The sequence below is a fragment of the Odocoileus virginianus genome, chromosome 10 (assembly GCF_023699985.2).
Source record: "Odocoileus virginianus isolate 20LAN1187 ecotype Illinois chromosome 10, Ovbor_1.2, whole genome shotgun sequence".
NCBI classification, from domain to species: domain Eukaryota; kingdom Metazoa; phylum Chordata; class Mammalia; order Artiodactyla; family Cervidae; genus Odocoileus; species Odocoileus virginianus.
Window position 1 is genome coordinate 47,967,589 of NC_069683.1, and position 24,495 is coordinate 47,992,083.

At 47.4% G+C, this 24,495-nt stretch overlaps 1 protein-coding gene across 12 annotated transcripts in view; it reads right to left on the bottom strand.

Moving 5' to 3' along the window:
- Nucleotides 1-24,495, bottom strand: part of CEP164 (centrosomal protein 164) — a 74,712-nt gene that overhangs the window by 39,609 nt on the left and 10,608 nt on the right. For 10 of the 12 annotated variants that reach the window (XR_011490008.1, XM_070473526.1, XM_070473529.1 and 7 more), the window contains 7 exons: nucleotides 23,468-23,570; nucleotides 19,647-19,758; nucleotides 10,475-10,679; nucleotides 6,311-7,966; nucleotides 1,943-2,098; nucleotides 1,422-1,556; nucleotides 698-775 (listed from right to left, as the gene is read on the bottom strand). Coding sequence is in view for 11 of the 12 variants with exons in the window: in XM_070473526.1 (XP_070329627.1) it covers nucleotides 698-775; nucleotides 1,422-1,556; nucleotides 1,943-2,098; nucleotides 6,311-7,966; nucleotides 10,475-10,679; nucleotides 19,647-19,758; nucleotides 23,468-23,549 (2,424 nt within the window). In the remaining variant the exon portion in view is untranslated. The remainder of the gene's footprint in view (nucleotides 1-697; nucleotides 776-1,421; nucleotides 1,557-1,942; nucleotides 2,099-6,310; nucleotides 7,967-10,474; nucleotides 10,680-19,646; nucleotides 19,759-23,467; nucleotides 23,571-24,495) is intronic. The other 2 variants (XM_070473528.1, XM_070473535.1) reach the window with 2 other exon arrangements.

Sequence of the window (24,495 nt, forward strand, 5' to 3'; positions counted from 1 at the left end):
ACCCTCTGATGGCTCCCAACACCTGTGTAATTCAGTCCCAACTTCTCAGTCAGCACTCAGGTCTTCCATGACCCAGCCCAACCCGCCTCCACAGCCCCACCTCCAATCCTCTCCCACACGTGCCCGAGCTCCAGGTGAAGGACTGGCCCTCGTCCTCCCCTCCTGCCTCTGCCCATTCAGTACCCTGCAGCTGGCTCTCTCCCTCACCGCTCGCCTCTGCACATGCAGTCATGCTACCGTTCTTCCTGGCTCACCCCAGGTGTCAGATTCTCACTGAAGCCTTCCCAAACAGACGGGACACCCCCGGATTCTGCCCGCCCCCCACCCACAGCACTGCGGTTTACTGTCTGGACAGCCTCCCTGCATTCTACTCTTGTGTTCTGATTACAGGGGTCCCTCTTTTATGAGATTATAAACTCTTCGAGGGCGGGAATCGCAGCTAACTGAGGCTTATACGGCTGAGAGTGAAGTGCCTCACACAGAAGGAGTTGATAAATGGCGGTTATTTGATAAATGAGTGAATGGATGAATTCCTTTCCCGGCTTGTACTTCCACCAACCCCAGGAACCCCATGTGGACAGGACTGGGACAAAAGAGTTCTCTTTCCAAATACGTATCCCTGAGAAGAAAGGCTCAGGAAGGAAGGGGGGAACCTGCCAGGCTGAGACAACTGTCTGCAGGTGCTTCAGGCTCTTACCTCATACTCAAAGTCACCCCCCAGCGCCCCGATGTCCAGGTGCAGGTTCCTAAGAAGCTCACTTGAGCTGCGAACACTCTGAAAATGAAAATGATGGCAAGCAAACTGGTCAGCCCCGGGTGCAGGTCCAGAAGCTCCTCACAGGTCCAAGAGCTGGGTCAGACCCAGCAGGGATACAGACTGGGCAAACAATGAAGCTGTGGGCTGGAAAACTGCTTTCACTTATATTCAAAGTAGCACAGAGATTAAACCAGAAGGTGAAAACAGCTCAAGTACCCACCAACAGATGAACAACTGAATGGAATGTGGTAATTTCATACAATGAAATACTATCCAGTCACACGTGCTACAAAACACTATGCTACATGAAAGAAGCCAGACACACAAGAGGACAAAGACAGTATGATTCCACGTATATAAAATATCTAGAACAGGCAAATTCACAGAGACAGAGAATAGACCAGGGACTGGGGAGAGGGGAGGATACAGAGTTATTGTTTAATGGGTACAGAGAGTCTCTGGGATTATTAACAAGCTTTGGAGACAGATGGTGATGAAGACTGTATAACACTGTGAAGGTATTTAAGGCCATTGAATTGTACACTTAAAACTGGTTAAAATGGTAACTTTCATGGTGTATATATTTGACCACAATTTTTTTAAAAAAAATTGTTTTTTTAATGGCCCAGAGGATTCTCAGGCCAAGAAAAGGATTCATTCTTACCTGGTTGTCACTGTCTGCCTCATCCTCCTCGTTGGTCTCCTGCCCTAAAGCCAAGAGGCTGAGAGCATTCTTGTCCTCATGGATGGAGCCCAGGAGACCTTTTGTACAAGCAGAAGGCTTGAGACCCTGTGCCGGCTCCAAAAAGAAGGAAGATCAAGGCACTTAGTAGGAAGACCCTCAGCATAAGTTCGCCTCTCTCTGTCAAGATAGCGCCTACAGCGAGGCCACCATATTCGAGAAGCTGACCCAGCAGCTCCAGCTCACAGTGGTCCCTCCCTGTCCAACTCCTACTGCCCTGATCACAGGGACCGGGAAATGAGCCCTGAGTCTCTCTGACCATCCTCCACAGCCCACCCACGTTCGGCATCACCCAGGTGTGACTCACCTTCTTCCACACCATATAATGTGTGTTGAGGAATCAGCCTGTGCCCTGTATTTCTCCATGGGCCACAGCTCCTAGCATGGAACACAGAGGCCCCACGGCAACTAACTATACTGTATACAAGAAAAAAAGCATTTACCAGTAAGTGTTCTCCAAGCTGACCAGACTCCACTGAGCTCCCCAGGCTCACACTCTGAGGTCCACGAAGAGCAGAGGGCGGGGCGTCCACCAGGCCCCTTAACGGGGCCAGGCCCCCGAGAGGAACATGGAGGGGGGCTAACGAGGTACCCACGGCCTGGGCAACAGAAAATATCCTGTTAGAAACCCAAGCAACCACAGGGCTCTAAGAGTGTGGAGACGGATATAAAAATAAAACATCTAAATCCTGCCCGCTCAAATTTAAACCACCTCCGTTCAGAGGCTGCTAATGAAACACAACATCCAGAAGTCGGCACTGTGCCAACCATGTGAGAATCATGGGCTTGTTTCCCGATTCTCGTAACTCTGCTGCTATCTCCCAGCAGACGGCTCTTTCACGTCTGGAGAAGCTGCAGAGGGCCCTGCTCTCCCTCCTGAAGCCACAGAGGAAGCTGGGGAGGGGGTGAGGAGCAGAGACAAAAGCCTCATCTCCCAGCATGAGAAGACTCAATACATAAAGCTGAAAACTGATGAATCAAGAAAAAGCAGCCTAAGCATGTTATTTACAATATGGAAGCAGACACCAGAATAAAGGCATTGCCGTGGTAGAGGTAGGAGGGGTACCCACACTGGAGAACTGCTATATTTTGTTCTGCACCTTTTGGCTTGTCTCGGCATTGTCTAATATGGGCATGTATTACTTTGATTAAAATAAATATTCACTCTGAAAAACACCCATGAGGGTAATTCCCTGGCGGTCCAGTGGTTAGGGCCCCATGCTTCTACTGCAGGTGGCATGGGTTCAATTCCTGCTTGGGAAACTAAGGTCCCACATGCCATACTGCATGGCCAAAGAAAGTAAAAGAAAAAAGACACGTGAGCAACAGAAGAACTCTCTTTCTGCTCTCCACTGAGGAGCGAAGGGGCTGTAGAGAGCTCAGCCGAGGACTACAGCGGCCGCTCCTCTTTCGTGTTCTCAGGATGGCGGGCTTCATGCAGGTGAGGACTGGGGAGAGACAGCAGAGAGATGGCAGAATGTGAGACTTGGGCCACTCACAGAATCTTGGATTCTCGGTTTACTCATCTGCAAGTCAGAGATGATATGTGCAAGCTACTTAAGGTCTGCTGAGAAGTTCAAATGAGATACTGAATGTAAGAAGCATGCGTGCATGGCCCAGACGACCCCAGTGCATGTGTGTGTGGTCCGGGCTACTCCAGGCACGTGTGTGCGTGGCACGGGCTATCCCAGGGCACGTGTGCATGGTCCAGGTTATCCCAGTGCATGTGTGCGTGGCGCGGGCTATCCCAGCACATGTGTGCATGGCGCAGGCTATCCCAGGGCACATGTGTGTGTGGCCCAGGTTATCCCAGCGCATGTGTGTGTGGCGCGGGCTATCCCAGCACATGTGTGCGTGGCGCGGGCTATCCCAGGGCATGTGTGCATGGTGCGGGCTATCCCTGCGTGGCCCAGTTATCCCAGCGCATGTGTGCATGGTGCGGGCTATCCCAGTGCATGTGTGCGTGGCGCGGGCTATCCCAGTGCATGTGTGCGTGGCGCGGGCTATCCCAGTGCATGTGTGCGTGGCGCGGGCTATCCCAGTGCATGTGTGCGTGGTCCAGGCTATCCCAGGGCATGTGTGCGTGGTCCAGGTTATCCCAGGGCATGTGTGCGTGGCGCGGGCTATCCCAGTGCATGTGTGCGTGGCGCGGGCTATCCCAGCACATGTGTGCATGGCGCAGGCTATCCCAGGGCATGTGTGCGTGGCCCAAGTTATCCCAGCGCATGTGTGCATGGTGCGGGCTATCCCAGTGCATGTGTGCGTGGCGCAGGCTATCCCAGTGCATGTGTGCGTGGCGCGGGCTATCCCAGTGCATGTGTGCGTGGCGCGGGCTATCCCAGCACATGTGTGCATGGCGCAGGCTATCCCAGGGCATGTGTGCGTGGCCCAAGTTATCCCAGCGCATGTGTGCATGGTGCGGGCTATCCCAGTGCATGTGTGCGTGGCGCGGGCTATCCCAGTGCATGTGTGCATGGCGCAGGCTATCCCAGCGCATGAGTGCGTGGCGCGGACTATCCCAGCGCATGTGTGTGTGGTCCAGGTTACCCTAGTGCATCTGTGTGGCCTGGGCTACCCCAGTGCTATGGCATTGCTATCATGACAGATTCGCATCACAATGGTCTGGGCTCAGAAACTGAGGCAGGAGAGCATTTTGGTGACAGTTTACAATGAGCTCCTCAAAATCCATTTCTCAAAGTTAAAATGTGTATAAAACAAAAATTCCATTCCTAATCCCACAGTGACTGAAAAGAGAAAGGGGAACCCGAGGGGGTCAAGATGAGAGGTTCAGGTGGCCTGTCTTCTTACCTGCGGCCAGGCCTGAGGCCAGACCATTGGGTGGGTTCCAAACACAACCTGTTTCTGCCCAAGAAGGGAGTTAGACTCTCAGCTGAAAGGTGACATGAGACTGCCCACTGCCCACCACCCCCTCAACCCCAAGCCTTTGTATTGGGTTAGCTAAAAGTTCATTTGGGTTTTTCTGTATCATCTTATGGAAAAAAGCCCAAACAAACTTTTTGGCCAACCTAAAGAGATTCCCAGTCACCTAGCCTGTTGCAGGGTACCTTCTCAAGGCAGAAAAGGAGCTGAAAATAATAAAACTGGCCAACACTGCCTGAGTCCTGGGCTCCTAGGTAAAAGCACCTGTCTCATTCTGCTCTCAGAACCATTGAGGCCCCAGTCCCCACAAAAGCAAATGGAGATTGGTGAGGTCAAGACCTCTGCCTGCCCCAAATCGCGGGGCCAGCAACCACAGGAGTAGATATGAGAGGCAGGGCAGTGTCTAAGCCACTATCTCACACTGGCTGTGGCAAAAAAGGAGCCCGGGAGAGCTGCTCTGCGGTGCACTCTGAGCAAACCTGGCCGGCTCCTCCCAGCCGCCTAGCCCACCCAGCAGATCAGTGAGCAAAATTCTTCCCACACTGTATTGATGGAAAATTACAGACTCCTGACATGGCTAATTTGCTAACATGCTGGGGGCCTGAGGGAGGGAGATGGGCCCGCTCAGGGCTTTGTTCTCCCAGGCCTTGACCACATCAGCAGTTAGTAGAGAAATCATACATCCCTGGCTCCTAGCTGATCAGCTTCTATAGATGGCCATTAACTCTGGCTAAGAGCTGTGCATGGCATTGTCCTTCAGAGCGGATAAACTTGCCACCATTGGGCTAATTAAAACTTTGCAGGATAATCTGCAGCTTATCTGATGTTTATAGTGCTACAGGGGTTATTAGAGCTAACGGAGAACCCAGGCATGCCAGCAATTAGGAACTGAGGTAACAACTGGGTAAAGCCACAGCTGGGCAATAGCAAAAGCAGCCAGGGAATGCAGATAAATCACATGGTCTGTGATCCTATTTGACTTCTGAATGAAGAAGGTGGCAATTCTTTAAAGGGACAAAGGGCCCCGAATGACAGGGCAAGCCCACTCTTTGGTAGATCCCACTAGGGGAGGATGTGGTCTGTGCAAGCCTGACACAGGCTATTCACATGGTTCTGCAAACCCTGGGAAAGGAAGGAGCAGAAGCAGCCACAGAGCAGAAGAGAGTCCGGGCTTCAGCCTCTCCTCTCAGGTGGCGCTAGCGGTAAAGAACCTGCCTGTCAGTGCAGGAGATGTGAGAAGCTCAAGTTCGATCCCCGGGTCAGGAGTAGAGAATGGCAACCCACTCCAGTATTCTTGCCAGGAAAATTCCACAGACAGAGGAGTCTGGCGGGCTACAGCCCATGGGATCGCCAAGAGTCGGGACACAAGGAAGCAACTGGGCACATCATACCGCAGGACAGTACTAACTCTCGGTGCTAAGTCACTTCAGTCGTGTCTGAGTCTCTGTGACCCTCGGCACGGCAACTCACTAATTCTGAGTGATTCCGAGAAGGGGCTAAGTTCAGAAGCTGGGGGCAGGGTGTCTTCTTGGGAGGACCTCTCTACACTATCAGCTCATGCGGAAGGCGTCCAAAGCCTGGAACAGTACCTATGTTGTGCAGGAACGCCATGATCTGTGCCACCTTACTCACCCTCAAAACGGATCATCTTCAGAGCACATAAAGCACCTGTGAAGTATGGTCAGATCAAGGGAAAGGAAGTCCAGACACCCTCCGCCCCCATCTTGTAGGTGATGAGGTAGAAGAAATAGGAAATGCATGTTATCCCACAGGATGGCCATCCCGGGTGGCTAAGGGCTCCCTGGTCACCGAGGGAGGACAGACAACAGGAAAGCTGACCTGATGGCTGGGTTCAGACTGTCAGCACAACCTGCTCCCTCCCTGCCAAGTTCACTGAGCCTGAAGGTCACGATGCTCTCTGAGAGGCCTACCTGGTCGAGAAGCTGCATCTTGCCTGGCTCTGCCACAAGCCCTCTGCTGGAACTCAGCTCGACCAGCCCCTGCCTGAGGGGGCTGCTGCCAGGCTGCAAATGAGAGACCTCCTGCGCGGCCGGGGCAACGTCCACTTCTGGAGGACGCTCCCGTGACTCCGGCCCCCAAGGCAGAAGCCCAGAGTCCGTGGCTCTGATGGCCTCGTGCTCAGCCTCGCCAGACAGCCTGGAAGACTCGGCAGCCAGGCAGCAGATCATGCTGGCCAGATCTTGGCCTGGCATCTCCTGAGTGCTCTCGGGCAGCCCCAGGCCCTCCAGCCGCCGGGAGATCTTGACCATCTGCAGGATGTGCTGGTAGAACCTCTGGTCCTCAGAGTAGTCTTCGCTCTCTGACTGCTCCTCAGCGGAGCTCTGCATGGGGAGCAGCTGGGGCGCCAAGAAGGCGCTGGGGTGCTGCTCTATGGGCCCGGGGCCTGACTCACCCACGCCCCACTCAGACCCCCGTGGGCTCTGCAGGTCCCACAGGAAGTTGGTCACCTCCCCCAGGACTTCCGAGCCAAGGCGAGAGGCCAGGCTGCTGCTGCTCTCCAAGTCGGGCTCACACCCGCTCGGCCTCCTGTCCTCTTTGGGGGGCTCTGGAGAGCCTGGGGATGGGTTCTCCTCAGTGGCAGGAGGCCCCCCAGGAGCACTCCCTGCAGGGGCGCTCTGGACCGGTTCTGAGGCTAGGGTATCAGGGGGTATTAGCAACAGCCCCTGGGGTGGACCTCCAGCTGAGGCCCCTGGAGCCTCAGGGTCATCAGGCTCGGTTTCCTTGCCACCCCTGGAGGCGTCCCTGTGGACAAGCTTGGAGACCTGCCCCATCCACAGTCCTGGGGGCTCTCTTCTACTCCTGCCTCTGCCCACGCTCCCCGCTTCCCCAGAAACGCTCTGCCAGCTCTGGTCTTCAGCTGGGTTGCTGTCTAACAAGAACAACTTGCTCTTCCTGGTGAGCAGCATGGGGTCAGAAGAACAAGGGGACAGCGAGGGGGCCTCCTCGGGGGATGGTGAGGGAATGGGGCTCTGGCCTTTGTCCCCCCCAGGGCCAGTGGAGCTCCGTTTGGCCACGTCATGCCTGTGCTCCTCCCTTCTCAGCTGCGGGCCCTTGAGGGTCTCCAAAAGCTTCGCATGGACAGAGGCCTGTGTGTTGCTCTCTAATGCATCCTGCCTGTTCTGGAAGGGCCCGGTGTCGTCAGGGCCCAGAGCGCCAGGTTTCAGCTGTCTGCTCCTCATCTCCAGCTCTTCTATTTCAGGGTCTGAAAACCCCACGTAGATTTTCTCTGTCAGCGGCTGGGGTTTCTCCAGACCCTGCTGGTCACCTAATTCTGTCCTGCAGTGGGCTGGGGCCCTGCCTAAGATTTTCTCCACGTCGGCAAAGATCTGGTGGGTTCGGGAAGCTTGGCCTTTGAAGAGCGGCTGCAACTTGCTGGGCAGAGAGCCCGTGAGAGGCCTGGGGGTGTCAGCCAGCACACACGGGTTCTTCCCTTTCTTAAAGGAGCCCTCAGTTCTAGCCTGCATCTCTCGGTCTAGGTCCAGATCAGCCGGGCCAGGCGCTGGGGGAGGGGATGGGCCACGGAGAAAGGAGGAAGAAGGCAGAAGGCCCTGCTCAGGCTGTGTTTCCTAGACGGGTATGTAAACAGGCAGAGAAAACGAAGACAAAGCGCTGCTGACTTCTGCTGGCTACCGGAGCTGCTGGCAAACCCTTAGCAGAAACCCACCCTCCATTCAGAGTGAAAACAGAAACCAAAGAGGGAAGAAAAGCTAAAAAACTCCCTTGGGCTTTGTTGTTTTCCAGGCTCTACTTTCCTCATCTACAAAGAGACTTGACTAGATCCATGGGCTCAGGACCCTTGCTCCCCATGGCACCTTGGGGCCACCATAGTGGGTATGTCGTGGGGAAGGAGCATCGCCCAGACCCCCATTCCCAGGTTCAACCAGAGCAGCTCCGCTGCTTTATAGACACTGGTCTTCCACAGAAGAACTTATGTGAAGATGGCATCACTACTAACAAAAAGTCTGAAAATCTCCAACTAGGTTATCCTGGAGAGACCATCAAGCTCTCAAATCTGTGACTGGTAATTTCATAAAAATCCACCATTCTTATCAAGGACTATCAGAAATAATCTAAGAAGGGAGGGAAGAGGGGAAACATGAGCAGCGAGCTGAGCCTTGAACACTCAGACTAGGTCTTCTACCAAATGAGCCGGTGCTGCTCAAGAGAGGTCCACACAGCCAGGGAATCTTGGGGTTACAAAAAAATAAAAAGTCCCCAGGGACTTCCCTGATGGTCCAGTGGTTAAGAAGCCGCCTGCCAATGTAGGGGACGTGGGTTCAATCCCTGGTCCAGGAAGTTCCCACATGGCGCAGAGCAACTAAGCCCGGACGCCGCCAACTACTGAGCCTGCACGCCACAACAAGAGACGCCACCACAGCGAGAAGCTTATACACTGTGACGAAGAGAAGAGGAGCCCCCGAGAACGCCCACATCCAGCAACGAAGACCTAGTGCAGCCATGAAGAAAGAAAGGAAGAAAAATTCCTAATAGATCACCTACGTCTCCTCCAGGGAACCCAAACTAGCTGAGCCCAGATCACCCACCTGGTCAGGTCTGCCCCCAAACAAACTCAGCTTTCAGGCACCTGTCCTGAGCCCTAAGATCCAGACTGACAGCCCAGGCCTGTCCACCTGCCCTAAGATCCTGAACCACAGGAGGAATCCTTTGTAACAGGGAGCTCCAGGAACTCAGTCAAATACCCAGAACTAGGTCTATCACCCAACTCTCCAACACAGAATCCTCACTTCATTCCCTCTCTCACCTTCAGTCACATCAGAGACTACCCAGATGCCGACTGTCATCTAAAATAGGCCCCGGCAGGAATTCCCCAGTGGTCCAGTGGTTAAGACTCCACACTTTCAGTGCAAGGACAGTGGGTTCCATTCCTGGTCAGAGGAACTAAGATCCCACATGCCTCATGACCAAAAAAAAGAAACTAAAATAGTCTGGGATTAGTGAAAAGTCCATTATCCATCTTCTACCTTGCAAATACATGCCATTAGAAAATTCAACCTCTTTGGAAATGACTTGTCCTCTTTTCTCCAACAGAAGAAATGGGTTTGCTATCTTATTTCTTAGAACCATGACTAGTAATATGGGGTGGGGGTGGGGACACGGGGGAGGCCTATCGGTAGAGCTTGAAAATGATAAAAAGGATAAATTTATCAGCAACCATCCAACATCAGAACTGACACCTTGGGAAGGAAGGCAAATGGAGGAATTTTTGCTGAGAAGTAAGCACCAGGCACCGGTGGGAAATAAAGACCATAAATAAGAGAGCAAATCAACTCGACCATTGAGAGGATTGAGAAGGTATTCCCAGGGCTTTCCACCAGGCCGAACCGGGTTCCCAAGCCCCTCCCTTTCCTCAACGTGGCCCACCGGCCTCTCACCTGGAGGAGAGACACAAAACAACAATGGGAAAGAGCACCTTCAACTCTCGAGTGAAAAAGCTGCTTGGGGAACAAGGTGAGGGCATTGCACTCAAACGTCGGTTTCCGCCACGAACCAAGGACACCGGCAGCAAAGACCACCCTCGGGAGCAGATAAAAAAGCCTCAAACTTCTCTTTTTGGATCTTGAAGGCACTGGTGTTCTGACAACCGAATTATGGCCCATCAGACATCCAGGAATTCGCACCACTGAAACACATGATGAATCCACTCGGGGCAGGCTTGGCTTCGAAAGGAAAGGGGAGGCATACGCTCCTCTAGGCTCTCTGGCCTCCGCCAACTGCTCCCTGTGACCCGACTCTCCACAGAGGCAGACGGCATCAGTTCTCGGACCACTGCAAACCCTGTCCCCAGTCGGGCACTTGCTCACTAACCTTATTATGTTACATATGCCTCCCAACAGGGAGGAGGGCAGAAATTGCTTAGTGATAGTAAGCACGAGTCCTAGAAGCTAAAAGGAAAATCTGCCAGAAAACAGGTACAATTCAGATGATATACTATCACAAAATTACTATATTATTCTTGTTGGTCTTAATCTCCCAGCTGTAAACAGCCAGAGGTTCCCAATACCCCCTCAGGTTTCAGGCCTGGTCTCCCTGGGAGCTGGCACCCACTAACTCACCAGGGGACTCTTGGAGGTCTCCTTATCCTTCTTGTCTTTCTTTTCCTTTTTCTTTTTCTTTTCTTTCTTCTTAGTGGCCCCAGGAGTTGACAGCTTGCCCCGTTCTTGGATCACCAAGTTCCGATAGTGTTCATCACAGGGGTGGTCCCACGTGGACTGGCCGTTGGCAAAGTTGAAATAGTAAATGTCACCTGTGATGTCCTGGCTGGGGGATGAGCAGAGGTCACACGTTAGTTCCTGCTCAGGTCCAAAGTTACGTAGGAAAAAAAGAAAAATGGCAAGGAAGCAGAGAAGAAGAAAGAATTGTGGGGATAGGGAAAGAGGGAGAGAGGAGGAGGAAGAGAAGAAAGAGCTAACACAAAATTGGCTAGATTTGGCTAAGAATAAGGAGTTAGGTCAGACAGAGACAAACAATTAGGATATTAAGGATTTCTCATATCGAGATGTTTAATCATTTGGGTTCCTGAGAATTCATGCTAAACTAGAGTAGGGATAAACTTAGTTTTAGATGGATAAATACAAACGCTATGATGTCTTAGAGGTAAATTCTAGGATACACCTTGCTTAATATTTTCATAAATGATCTAAAGAAAAAAGATATGTTGTGAAAGCTCTGATTTTGCAAAAGATTCTAAACATGTAAGAGGCAACAATCCAAGTTAGTTAGTAGAAAATAAAGTAGAAGGTGGGCCTCAAGAATCTGTTTCATTATGGCTGAAATAAGTCTAAAATAAGTCACTCATCCCATCCACCATTATCAGTAATCCATTAGGACAGCTAATAGGAAAAAACCCATCACAATAACAATGTGAAAGATAAAATACCCAGGAATAAACACAGCGTGTGCCAGACCTTCATAAAGTTTTACTGAAAATTCAGGGGAGGAAAAAAACAATTGGTGAGACACCCTGTGTTCCTAATAGGATTCAAGTCTGTAAACATGACAATAATCCTCAAATAAATATATAAATCCAATACAATCCTAATCAGGCTCCTTATGAAACTCGACCTTGTCTTGGCCAAGAAGCACATGAGAAGATGCTCAGCATCACTCAACATTAGGGAAATGAAAATTAAAACCACCATGAAATGCCACTTCACACCCATTAACACAACTATTATCAAAGAGCAGAAATTAACAAGTGCTGGCCAGGATGTAGAGAAACTGGAACTCTGGTACGCTACTGGTGGGAACATAAAATGGTATAGCCAAGGTGAACAACAGCGTGACAGTTCCAACAATGTAACAGAAAAGTTAGAATTACCGAATCTCCCTGGTGGTCCAGTGGTTAAGAATCTGCCTGCCAGTGCAGGGGACATGGGTTCAATCCCTGGTCCAGGAAGATCTCGAATGCCACAGAACAACCAAGCCCGTGTGCCACACCTACTGAAGCCCCTGCACCCTAAAGCCCGTGCTCCGCAACAAGAGAAGCCACCACAATGAGAAGCCCGCGCACCACAACTAGAATAGCCCCTGCTCTCCTCAACCAAAGAATGCCTGCGCACAGCAACGAAGACCCAGCAGAGTCAAAAATAAAAATAAATTTCAAATTTTAAAGATACAGCACTATATTAAAAATCTGAATTACCATATATAAACCAGCAATTCTACCTCTGGGTATACACCCAAAAAACACTGAAAGCAGGAATTCAAACAGGTTATTTGTACACCAATGTTCACAGCAGCATTATTCACATAGCCAACAGAAAGAGAAATTCTCAGAGGTCAGAAACAGAAAGAAAGCATGAAATCTGAGTAATAACTGCATGAACTGACAGGTCAAGGTCGGGATCTGACCTCGATATAGGCCCACCGAACCTGAGTTTAAGTGCCAACCTAGAACAAAATGTGGCCTTAGGGCATCATAAGTTTGGAAACTAAAACTGAGACCCTAGATATATCTGGGGTTCTTCAGGCTGTTCTCTCCATGAATAAAAGGACCCAGTGGGCCACAGAAGTAGCAAGGAAGCACATCACCCACTCCAGGTTCTAGGTGAGGAAAATAAAATTTAATGAAAAACTGAAACCCCAAGACATATGTAGATAGAGTCCAAAATGTGGTAAGAAAATGCCAGATCTGGGAAATTAACGTAAAAATTGAATCCTAAAGCACTAAAAAAATCCTTGACAGAAACCACTGTAAGGCTACTCAACAACCCAGGAATGAAACACTCGCAGAAAATAACCTCTGCAGAAAATGAATTCACAAAATGCACAATAAATAATTGCAAACCATGTGAGGAAACACTTAACCATGAAGGAAAATCAGTAACACAATGAAAAGAACAACTGAGAGTAGAACAATCAAAAGAAGACTAAAAATAACGATATTTTAAATTATTGGAGGGATAAAGGAAGAGAATCCATAATGAAAGAACAGAACTCTTTAAAAATAAATAAATAAACCTACGCATATTGAAAAGAACATAAGGGGACTTCCCTGGTGGTCCAGTGGTTAAGACTCCATGCTCCTAATGCAGGGGGCCTGGGCTCAATCCCTGGCCAGGGAACTAAGATCCCACATGCCACAACTAAGCCCACATACCACAACTAGAGAAGCTAGCATGCCACAACAAAGACCCACTGCAGCCAAAATGAAAAATAAAATTAAAAAAAGAACATAAGAGAACTTGTAGGAATTAGTAGTCATTAAATTCAAAACAAACAAATCAAAAAAAAGAACACATTGATTAAGCAGCAGATTTGACACAGAAGAAACAAACAGTGGACTGGGAAATATATATGCTAAAGAAAATTATAAAGTCATTTTTAAAATATGAAACGGAAGTTAAAAGCCATGGTGGATAAAAATAATTAGGTCTAATATATTTATGGTAAGAGTTCAGAAAAGAAAGTGATAATGGTTGAGAAGTTTTCAAAATTGAAGAGAGACATGAGTCCTCAGTAAGAAAGCATTTCAATTCCTAGACACAGTAAATAAAAGTGAATCCACACTTAGATACATTGTAGTGAAATTACAGGACACCAAAGATTAAAAACAAAACGATGAAAACAACCAGAGGGGGGAAAAATTGATTACCTACAGAGGAACAACTAATAAAACCAAAAAACATGTCTTATTAGCGAACCCAGCAGACAGAAGATAAAGGTATACAATTTACAATATTATCAAAGGGCTGTTTGACAAATCTGTATGCAACTAAACCATTATTCAAGAGTGAGACCAGGAAATTCCCTTGTGGTCCAGTGGGGAGAACTCAGCACTTTCACAGTCAGGGCCCCGGATCAACCCCTGGGTGGGGAAGAGCAAGACCAGACAACAATTGCTCAGGACACAGGAAGATCAACACATTTGGCATGCCTGGTGAAAAGGACATTTAAGAAACAGAAAGAGACTCACAGATGTAGAAAACAAGCTTGTGTTTACCAAAGCGGGTGGGGAAGGACACATTAGGAGTTTGGTGTTAACAGATACAACAAGGTCCTGCTGTTAGCTCAAGGAACTGTGTTCAACATTCTTGAGTAAACCATAATGGAAAAGAACATAAAAAAAATTATACATATACATATATATACACATACACACACACACGTATATAACTGAATCACTTTGCTGTATACCAAAGACTAACACAAAACTGTAAATCACTATACTTCAATCTAAAAAAATGAGAGACCACATTCTTATCAAGCACATATAAAACACTTAGACAAGCAGGAACAATTACTGAACCAGAATTCTGTAACAGCATGTAACAAAGAATAGATATATTGAACAAATAAAATTGGAAATCAATAATTTAAAAAATACCCAACTCTATCTCATCTCCTTCAAGCTATTATTTTGGAGAAAAGATACTTAATAAAATTTTAATAAATGAAATCCAATAATATGTAACCATTATCAAGCAGTTTACCCCAAGAAAGTAAGGTCAGTCTAACAACTGGAAGCCAATCAATATAACTGACCGTATTAACAGACCAATGTAGAAAAATCATGATTCTTTGGTATATGCAGATGCATATATAGATGTAGGAAAAAATATTTAACAAAATTCAATATCCATTTCAGATTTAAACTCTCAGCAACCTAGGAATACAAGGCAACTTCTTCATCCTGACACAGGACAGTTAGAAAACCCTACAGTTAACCTGGCTAAAATCACACTTAATGGTGAAAGACTTAAGGGGAATGCTTCCCCTTAAGATTAGAAATAAGCCTAAAATGTTCATCGTCACCATTTCTGTTCAACTTTATTAAAGGTTCCAGTCAGTGCAATAAGGCAAGAAATAGAAATATAAGATATCCATGTTAGAAAAGAAGATGAAAAAAAGTCTTCATTCCCAGAAGACATATTATCTATGTAGAAAATTCTATAGAATCTACAAAAAAAAGCTATTAGAACTAACGTAAGTTTAGCAAGGTTGCAGGCTAGAAGATCAGTATACAAAAACCAATTTTATTTTATATGAATGCAACCAACACTTGGAAATTGACATTTTAAAAAATAACATTTATAAACATAATGGAAAAGCATATGAAAAAGAATGGATGTATATTTATAACTGAATCACTTTGCTGTGCAGAATTAATACATCATAAATCAACTATACTTCGATAGCAAAAATAAACACAAGATACCAGAAGCATCAAAAAAGGAGATAAATCTGACAAAATATGGGCAAGATGTGTAAACTAAAAACTATAAAATATTTCTTAGCAATATTAAAGAAAGCCTAAATAAATGGAAACAGACTGTGTTCATAAGTTGGAAGACTCAATGTTGTTTAAAATGTCAGTCCTCTCAAACTGATTTATAGATTCAGTGCAATTTCAGTCAAAACCCTAAACAGGATTTTTTATAGAAATTGACAAGCTGATTCTAAAATTCATACAGAAATGCAAGGGACCTAGAATACAACTTTGAAAATGGAGAACAAAGTTGCAGGATTTACTCTAAATGATATTAAGATTTATAATAAAGCTACAGTAACCCTGACAGCATGGTATTTGTGTAAGGTAAACAAATAGACCAATGGAAGACAACAGAGAATCCAGACCTGGAAGGAATTCCCCAAGTGACAGCAGTTACTCACGGGATTGGGTGTAACGGTGAAAGAGGACACATGTACATAGGCTTCTTTTTAAGTAGGAAGTAGAAATAAGTTTATAGAAATGAGATAATTTTTTCAGTACACAGCATGATGATTTGATAAACTTCTTTACTATGAAATGATTACCACAGCAGGGTTAGTTAACGCCTCCACTATCTCCATAATCACCATTTCTGTGGTGAGAATATTTCAGATCTGGGACTTCCCTGGTGGTCCACTGGCTAAGACTCCATGCTCCCAGTGCAGGGGGCCTGGGTTCGATTCCTGGTCAGGGAACTAGATCCCACATGCCACAAGTAAGAGTTCGCATGTAGCAATAAAGACCCACGTGCTGCAACTAAGACCCAGCACAGCCAAATAAATATATGAAAAAAAAAAGAAAAAGAATAAAGAGATTAATGATGAGGCAAATGTGGCTAACACGATGGATACTGGAGGCCAACAGAAACCACTACCTACAAACACAACCATGAAGCCTCAGCACCTGGAATACCATGCACAGTGCTGGTGGCTTTCCTGCAAGAAAGATGTCATGAACTGGAGAAGGTCCAAGGAAAAGTGGCCAAAAAGGTCCAGAGAACAGGGAACCTGCCAAGCAAGAAGAACTGGAGGATTAGGCCTCTGAGGAGTGATGAGTGAGGCTACAACTGCAGTCATTTTGAAGCATGGCCAATGCATCCAGTGGTTCAGGAAAGAAGAGAATAATCACACCTTGTACACACAACTGCACAATCCCAGCAGAAGACACGACACCCCCCTCCCCCGCCGACATCTGAGGGCTAGTGTGGGACAAACAGGAAATCCCATTCTTTGGTACAAAACTCGGGTCACTTACTGTAGGGAGGCGGCGTGGAGAGAGCTCTGTGTACGTGAGGAAGACAGAGCTGCGTCTCCAAGAGTGAAAATCCTGGTGGCGGGGGGGCAGAGGTGGATGGCAGCGGCTGCCCCACCTCAGCCAGTCTGATCCTCACCATCAGCCTCTGCTCACCCGAGATGACCTGAGCGAATGCCTGCTCCTCACAGTTCAGAGCTCAAACTGAAACTGGAAACACGGACCCATTCATGAACCGGTCACACAAGTTCAGGGCTGGGCTGTGCAGGGAGAGAAACCGCTGCCGGTCCATGTCATCGCACGCGAACCTCTCCAGCGCCAGCATCCACTCTGGACACGCGGAGGAGGTCCCAGTGCTGTCCTCTCCATCTCAGTCTGCAAAGAACAACAACACCTCCTCCGTGTGCCTGAAGCAGATGATGGCGCTCGAGAGCTTGATGCAGGGCAGCAGCTGAGATCCTGGGGCCCTCCGGGGACCAGAAAGCTAACCTGGTTGCTGTTGTCAGTTGCTCAGTTGTGTCCGACTCTGCAACTCTGTGGACTGGAGCACACAGGGCTTCCCTGTCCCTCACCATCTCTCAGAGTTTGCTGAAACTCATGTCCATTGAACCGGTGATGCCATCCAGCCATCTCATTCTCTGCTGCCCCTTCTTCTCTGGCCTTCGAGCTTTCCCAGCATCAGGGTCTTTTCTAATGAGTCCGTTCTTTACATCAGGTGGCCAGAGTACTAGAGCTCCAGCATCAGTCCTTCCAGTGAATATTCAAAGTTGATTTCCTTTAGGACTGACTGGTTTGATCTCCTTGCAGTCCATGGGACTCTCCAACATCACAGTTCTTCTCCAACGTTACAGTTCGAAAGCGTCAATTCTTCAGCGCTCAGCCTTCTTTATGATCCAACTCTCACATCTACATGACTACTGGAAAAACCAAAGCTTTGACTATATGGACCTTTGTCAGCAAAGTAATGTCTCTTCTTTTTAACATGCTGTTGAGATTTGGCATAGCTTTTCTTCCAAGGGGCAAGCGTCTTTTAATTTCAAGGCTACAGTCACCATCTGCAGTGATTTTGGAACCCAAGAAAATAAAGTCTGTCACTGTTCCCATTGTTTCTTCATCTACTTACCATGAAGTGATGGGACTGGCATGTGCTGGATCATCAAAAAAGCAAGAGAGCTCCAGAAAAACATCTACTTTTGCTTTATTGACTACACCAAAGCCTTTGACTATGTGGATCACAATAAACTGTGGAAAATTCTTCAAGAGATGGGAATACCAGACCACCTGACCTACCTCCTGAGAAATCTGTATGCAGGTCAAGAAGCAACAGTTAGAACTGGACATGGAAAGGAGTACGTCAAGGCTGTATATTATCACCCTGCTTATTTAACTTGTATGCAGAGTACATCATTTGAAATGCCAGGCTGAATAAAGCACAAGCTGGAATCAAGATTGCTGGGAGAATTATCAATAACCTCAGATACACAGATGACACCACCCTTATGGCAGAAAGCGAAGCATAACTAAACAGCCTCTTGATGAAAGTGAAAGAGGAGAGTGAAAAAGTTGGCTTAAAACTCAACATTCAGAAAACTAAGATCATGGCATCTGGTCCCATCACTTCATGGCAAACAGATGGGGAAACAATGGAAACAGTGAGAGACTTTTTTTGGCTCCAAAAAACACCATCACTGCAGACAATGATTACAGCCATGAAATTAAAAGACACTTGCTCCTTGGAAGAAAAACTATGACTAACCTACAAAGCATATTAAAACGCAGAGATGTTACTCTGCCAGCAAAGGTCTGTCTAGTCAAAACTATGGTTTTTCCAGTGGTTATGTATGGATGTGAGAATTGGACTATAAAGAAAGCTGAGTGCTGAAGAATTGATTCTTTTGAACTGTGGTGTTGAGAGTCCCGTGGACTGCACGGAGATCAAACCAGTCAGTCCAAAAGGAAATCAGTCATGAATATTTATTGGAAGGACTGATGCTGAAGCTCCAATACTTTGGTCACCTGATGCGAAGACGTGATTCATTGGAAAAGACCCTGATGCTGGGAAAGATTGAAAGCGGGAGGAAAAGGAGGACAACAGAAGATGAGATGGTTGGATGGCATCACCAATGCGATAGATATGAGTTTGAGTAAACTCCGGGAGTTGGTGATGGACAGGAAGGACTGGCATGCTGCAGTCCACGGGATTGCAGAGTCACACACGACTGAGCGACTGAACTGAACTGATGGGACCAGATGCCATGATCTTCTTTTTTTGAATGTTGAATTTCAAGCCAGCTTTTTCACTCTCCTCTTTCATGTTCATCAAAAGGATCTTTAGTTCCTCTTCACTTTCTGCCATAAGAGTGCTATCATCTGCATATCTGAGGTTATGGATATTTCTCCCAGCAATCTTGATTCCAGCTTGTGCTTCATCCAGCCCAGCATTTTGCATGACGTACTCCGCATGTAAGTTAAAATAAGCAGGGTGACAATATACAGCCTTGATGTACTCCCTTTCCAATTCAGAACCAGTCCATATTCCCATGTCCAGTTCTAACTGTTGCTTCTTGAACTGCTACAGGTTTTTCAGGAGGCTGATAAGGTGGTCTGATATTCCCATCTCTTTAAGAATTTTCCACAGCTTTTTTCGTGATCCAAACAGTCAAAGGTTTTAGTGTAACAATCAACGAAGCAGATGTTTTTCCTGGAATTCCCTTGCCTTTTCTATGATCCAACAGCTGTTGGCAATTTGATCTCTGGTTCCTCTTTTTCTAAATCCAGTTTGAACATGTGAAAGTTCTTGGTTCATGTACTGTTGAAGCCTAGCTTGGAGAATTTTGAGCATTATTTTGCTAGCATATGAAATGAGTGTAATTGTGCAGTAGTTTGAACATTCTTTGGCATTGCCTCTCTTTGGGAAAAAAAGAAAGGTGACCTGGACTCTGGCCCAAAGAGGCCAGAGGGATGGCCCACTGCTGTTCTCAATTCTATGCAGGACAGGCTTCAAAAGGTGGCCAAAGGATTTCCCTGGTAGTCCAGTGGCTAAGACTCCATGCTCCCAATGCAGGGGGCCCAGGTTCAATCCCTGGTCAAGGAACCAGATACCACATGCCACAACTAAAATCAAAGACTCATAACTAAGACCTGATACAGTCAAATAAATAAATAAAAATGAATATTAAAAAAAAAAAGGTGACCAGTTAAAGCTGATCTCCTCCCTCCGCCACACAGGCCAAGCCAGAGGGCTGCACCCATGCTGAACTCACCATGGTTTCCACTCCACAGGCAATGGGGCCACAATGCCCTCCCGCGCCAGCCACATCAGCTCTGGTTCCTTTATGGGATCAATACCAATCTCTCTGGCAAATTCAAGAATTTCTGCAAGGAGGAGCAAGGGGGTGGCAAGGTGAGAGAGGTAAGAATGGGAGGGGGTGGATACAAAGAAGGAAAAATCACAATCAGTCTTGAGAGATAATGAAAGAGATATATTGGTCTCTGCCCCTGTTCCAGCTAATATTTGGTCTTTGGCCCCAGCTCCTACATCTTGTGGAATTTCCTGAGGGATGGGAGGGTTTTCCGTCCCAATGAGGCGACTCTGGGTGGGCTCCTGGGTGTGATCTGGTCACCAGAAAGACCAGTCATGATTAGAAGCTTGGAACTTTCAGCCTCACTGCCCGCATTCTCTAGAGAGGGGCTATAAAATGAGTTAGTAGGTGATCATACCTACATGACGAAGACTCCATAAAAATCCCTAAACTCGGGTTCAGATATCTCCCGACACTTTCACATGCCGAAGAGTGGCACATCTCAGCTCCATCGGGACAGGAGCTCCGGCACTTGGGACCCTCTCAGGTCTTGCCCTATGTATCTCTTCATCTGGCTGTTCACCTTTACCCTTTATCCTATCCTTTTGGGGCTTCCCTGCTAGCTCAGCTGGTAAAGAATCCGCCTTCAATGCAGGAGACCCCAGTTTGATTCCTGGGTTGGGAAGATCCCCTGGAAAAGGGATAGGCTACCCACTCCAGTATTCTTAGACTTCCCTTGTGGCTCAGCTGGTAAAGAATCTGCCTGCAATGAGGGAGACCTGGGTTCAATCCCTGGGTTGGAAAGAGAAGAGAAGTGCCACTCCAGTATTCTGGCCTGGAGAACTTCATGGACTGTATAGTCCATGGGGTCGCAAAGAGTCAGACATGACTGAGCGACTTTATGGGTCATCTCAGCAGAAGATTTTGGAGGCTGACATAGCCAGGGACTAGAAAAGGCAAAAGGGACCAGCTGAAATGTTGCTAGCCAAGGACTATGTGTTCAATGATTTCACAAATATCTTCTGAGTACCTTCTATGTGCCAGTCACCATGTGCCAAGACTACAAGAAAAATGGCCTCTGTCCTTATGGAGCTTACATGCTGGTAAAAGAAACAGCCAATAATGACATCAACAGATAAATATACAAGGAAGTAAAGCTTCTGATAAACATAATGAAGGCAGTAAGTGGGGTGCGAGACTGAGACTGTCGAGGTAGAGGGACACTCCTTTAGAATGAGTGGTCCAAAAATTTCCCAGAATGGTGACGCTTAACTAATTCTGTGGGAAACAGAGGAGCCAGGCATGCAAGACACTGAGCAAAGAGCTCTTAGGCAGAAGAGCAGATGCAAAGGGCCTGCGACACATAGCAGGCTGGCCTGTCTGGGGATGGCCAGAAAGGCCGTGTGCCTAGTACAGGGAGAGACAGGCGCTGAGTCAGCCAGGCCAGGTGGCAGGGCCGGCTCATACAGAGTCCTGCACATCCCACTGAGGGCGCTGTGCTGAGAACAGTGCAAGATCATATGGAAGATTATGAAAAGCAGAGCCCTGACGGGATCCGCTTCACACTGCGAGCTCATTCTGGCGCTAAGTGGAGCACAGACTGCAGGCGGAGGAGGAGAAGCAGGGAGGCAGACTGGGAAGCGGCTGCGAGCCCAGGAACAGAAAATGGGGGCTCAAACTCAGGATGTCTGCACAGGACTGAGCAGAAGAGAGGTTTTTTAATAAAAATCCTGAAAAAAAGTTAGACCCCCTTCACAACAGCAAACCAAAAAGAATAAAATATTTAAGAAATAAGCTGAGGGGACTTCCCTGATGGATCAGTGGTTAAGACTCCACATTTTCAAAGCAGGAGATGTGGGTTCAATCCCTGGTTGAGGAACTAAGATCCCACATGTCACATAGCACAGCCAAAAAAAAAAAAAAAAAAAGAAACAAACAAACTGAGTAAGAGGTGTGCAAAATCAAAATGAAGAAAACTTCCAGTTACCCCTGAAGAAAACAAAAAAAGATGCAAACGGAAAGGAATAGATGTTCTTTGATAGGAACCCCCAGGTTGACCTGGATGCATAACTTAACTAACTGCACAGAGATGGCAATCCTCCGCAGGCTCATTCATAAATTTAACACAGTTTTCTCTAATTTTTTTCTACTAACAGTTCCCCCAATACACAACCCTCCCCAGAAAGACAGGGAGATTATAAAGTCCATGGGGAGATAAAGCAGACAAGATAACCAAGAAAACTTTGAAAAAAGAAGGGCATTTTGGCCTTACTAGATACTGGAAGGCTTATAACTTGAGCCTCAGTAATTCAGAGCATAGCTCTGTATGAACAGCCTCCCTCAAAGAATAGAAGAGAAAGCAGACCCTCATGCACAAATGTGGCACTCAACCAGTGGGTGAAGGATGAGCCATTCAGTGAGCAGTGTGGAGACAAACCTAAGGAAAACCTGAGAGCAGGGGAGCTTCACATGATCAAAATTCAGGGGCCATATGAGAACTGACTTATAAATTTAACACAAAGATTAAAAATTTCTACATAGCGAGACTCCCCTGGTGGTCCTGTGGTTAAGGCTTTGTGCTTCCATTGCAGGGGGTGCAGGTTTGGTCCTTGGTTGGGAACAAAGATCCCACGTGCCACACAGAGTGGCCAAAAAAATTTTTTTTTCAATTTGAATTTCTTCATGGCAAGCAAACAATAATCCTATGCTATATAACAAATCCTATCCTATCCTATCAGATCCACAGACACAACAGTTCTTCCCCCAAACTGGCTCACAAACCATCTGAACTATAAGCAAAATCTGTGTGTCCAGGTCTGCAACTCAGGTGAAATTCAAAGAAATCTTCACCCATCAAAATAGCATGGTGTTTCACAGTGAAGGCCCTGGAACTTGAAGACCTGGGTGTGGATCCTCACTGCCCTGTAGTAAACTGTATGACTATTAGGAAGTGACTTAACCTTTTGGTGCCTTGGTTTCCTCATCTGTAAAATGGGATAATAATAGTGCCTCAATCATGGAGTTGCTATGAGGGTTGAAAAGGAAATAACATGTAAAGTTCTTTTGTAGAGAGACTGGCACATGGTAGCACTCAATAAATTGTGTTGTTATTTTTACTAATAATGCTATTGTTGTTTTAAAAAAACACAACCACTTCCTGGTGGCTCAGACTGTAAAGAGTCCACCTGCAATGTAGGAGACCTAGGTTCAATCCTTGGGTTGGGAAGATCTCCTGGAGGAAGGCATGGCAACCCACTCCAATATTCTTGCCTAGAAAGTTTCAGGACAGAGGAGCCTGGAGGGCTACAGTCCATAGGTTGCAAAGAACTGGACAGACTGAGCGACTAACACATTTTAAGAAACTGAGTTTCCCCTAGCCTCAGGGCATACTGTATTTTATGATATCCTCCACCATATTTTCATTTAAAATTAATCACTGATCCGACCCAAGGTCACCAAATTTTTTCCATAAAAAGTAAGTATTTTAGGCTCTGTGGGCTGTACAGTCTCTTGTCACAATGACTCAATACTGCCCCTACAGTGTGAAAGCGGCCATAAACAACACATAAACAGGTAAGTGTGGCTGTTTTCTAATAAAACTTTTTACAAAAGCAAGCTACAGGCCAGGTGAGGCCCATGGGCTATAGTTTGCCAGCCCTGGATGTAACCCAAAGATACCGAAAAGCCCCGTGCACGTTCCCGCCTCTACATTAGAAGAACGAAAATTAAATCAGCAACAACTGCCCTCACAGAACCATCACGACACCCCCGGGGCCTCTTACCATGCTCGCTGGGGATGTAGTTCTCATCATAGTCTTCCTCCAGAACCAGCTGGTCTCCTATGCGGATAGGTCTGCCGGCCATGATCGGTCTGGGCTCCAACGCCTAGATCCCCGACCCAGAAAGAAAAATCAGTGCCCCAGCTTAGAAGCGGAGAAGCTAGAGCTGGTCTTGGGGCACCTGGGCAGCCCAGCTCCTGCAGGCCAGCTGGGCCAGAAAGGAGGTTTTTCCAGACACTGGGGAGAGTGGAACAGGGAACCAACAGCTCAGAACTTACAGGCCTTTTAGGCTCTGTACCTGGGAAAGTTCCTGGAGACACACCTCCCCCAAAGCCTTGCTGAAGACTCCATGGACCACAAAAGTTCTGGAAACCCAGCTCTCTCAAGGGTTTGATGTCATACACTTGCCCACAAAGATGAGTAAGAACAAACAGCCTTGACCCCTGCTAGAAAACCCTAGTGAGACACCAAAATAACTAGCAGCACACGCACCCCCATACACCAATGTCCCCCAGTGCACTCAGGCTGTCTCAACATGTGGCCCTATTTGCACATCCCTACTGACATTCAGCGAAGCCCTCAGGGAGCTTACACTCCAGTGGAGGCAGGCACACAGCTTCACCAGCAGTAGAAGGCAGAAGAGAAAAAACACATGCTCTGGGGAGCATTAAGAAAGAGGTCACACACTCCCAGTGCAGGGATGAAGGCAGACTTTGTTAAGGAACCGGGTGCAGAAGGCTGACAAGAGTTCTGAGAGCAGAGAGAAGAACCCAGGCAGAGGGAACAGCCTTTGAGGCAAGGCATTATGCAGCGCCAACGCCAGTGTGCATGGCAGGGACCACAGGGAAGCCAGGCCCGGTCACGGAGAGCTTGGTGGATGATGCTGAAAGGCCTCGACTCTGCCCTGTAGCAGAGGGGAGTCACTGAGGGCTTTGGTGGAAGAAAGTAACACAGAGTGGCCTTTTTTTCCAAGATGAGAACTTTGGCAGGAGTGGCCTGGCCGGATTGGAGAAATGAGAGACTAGCGTCAG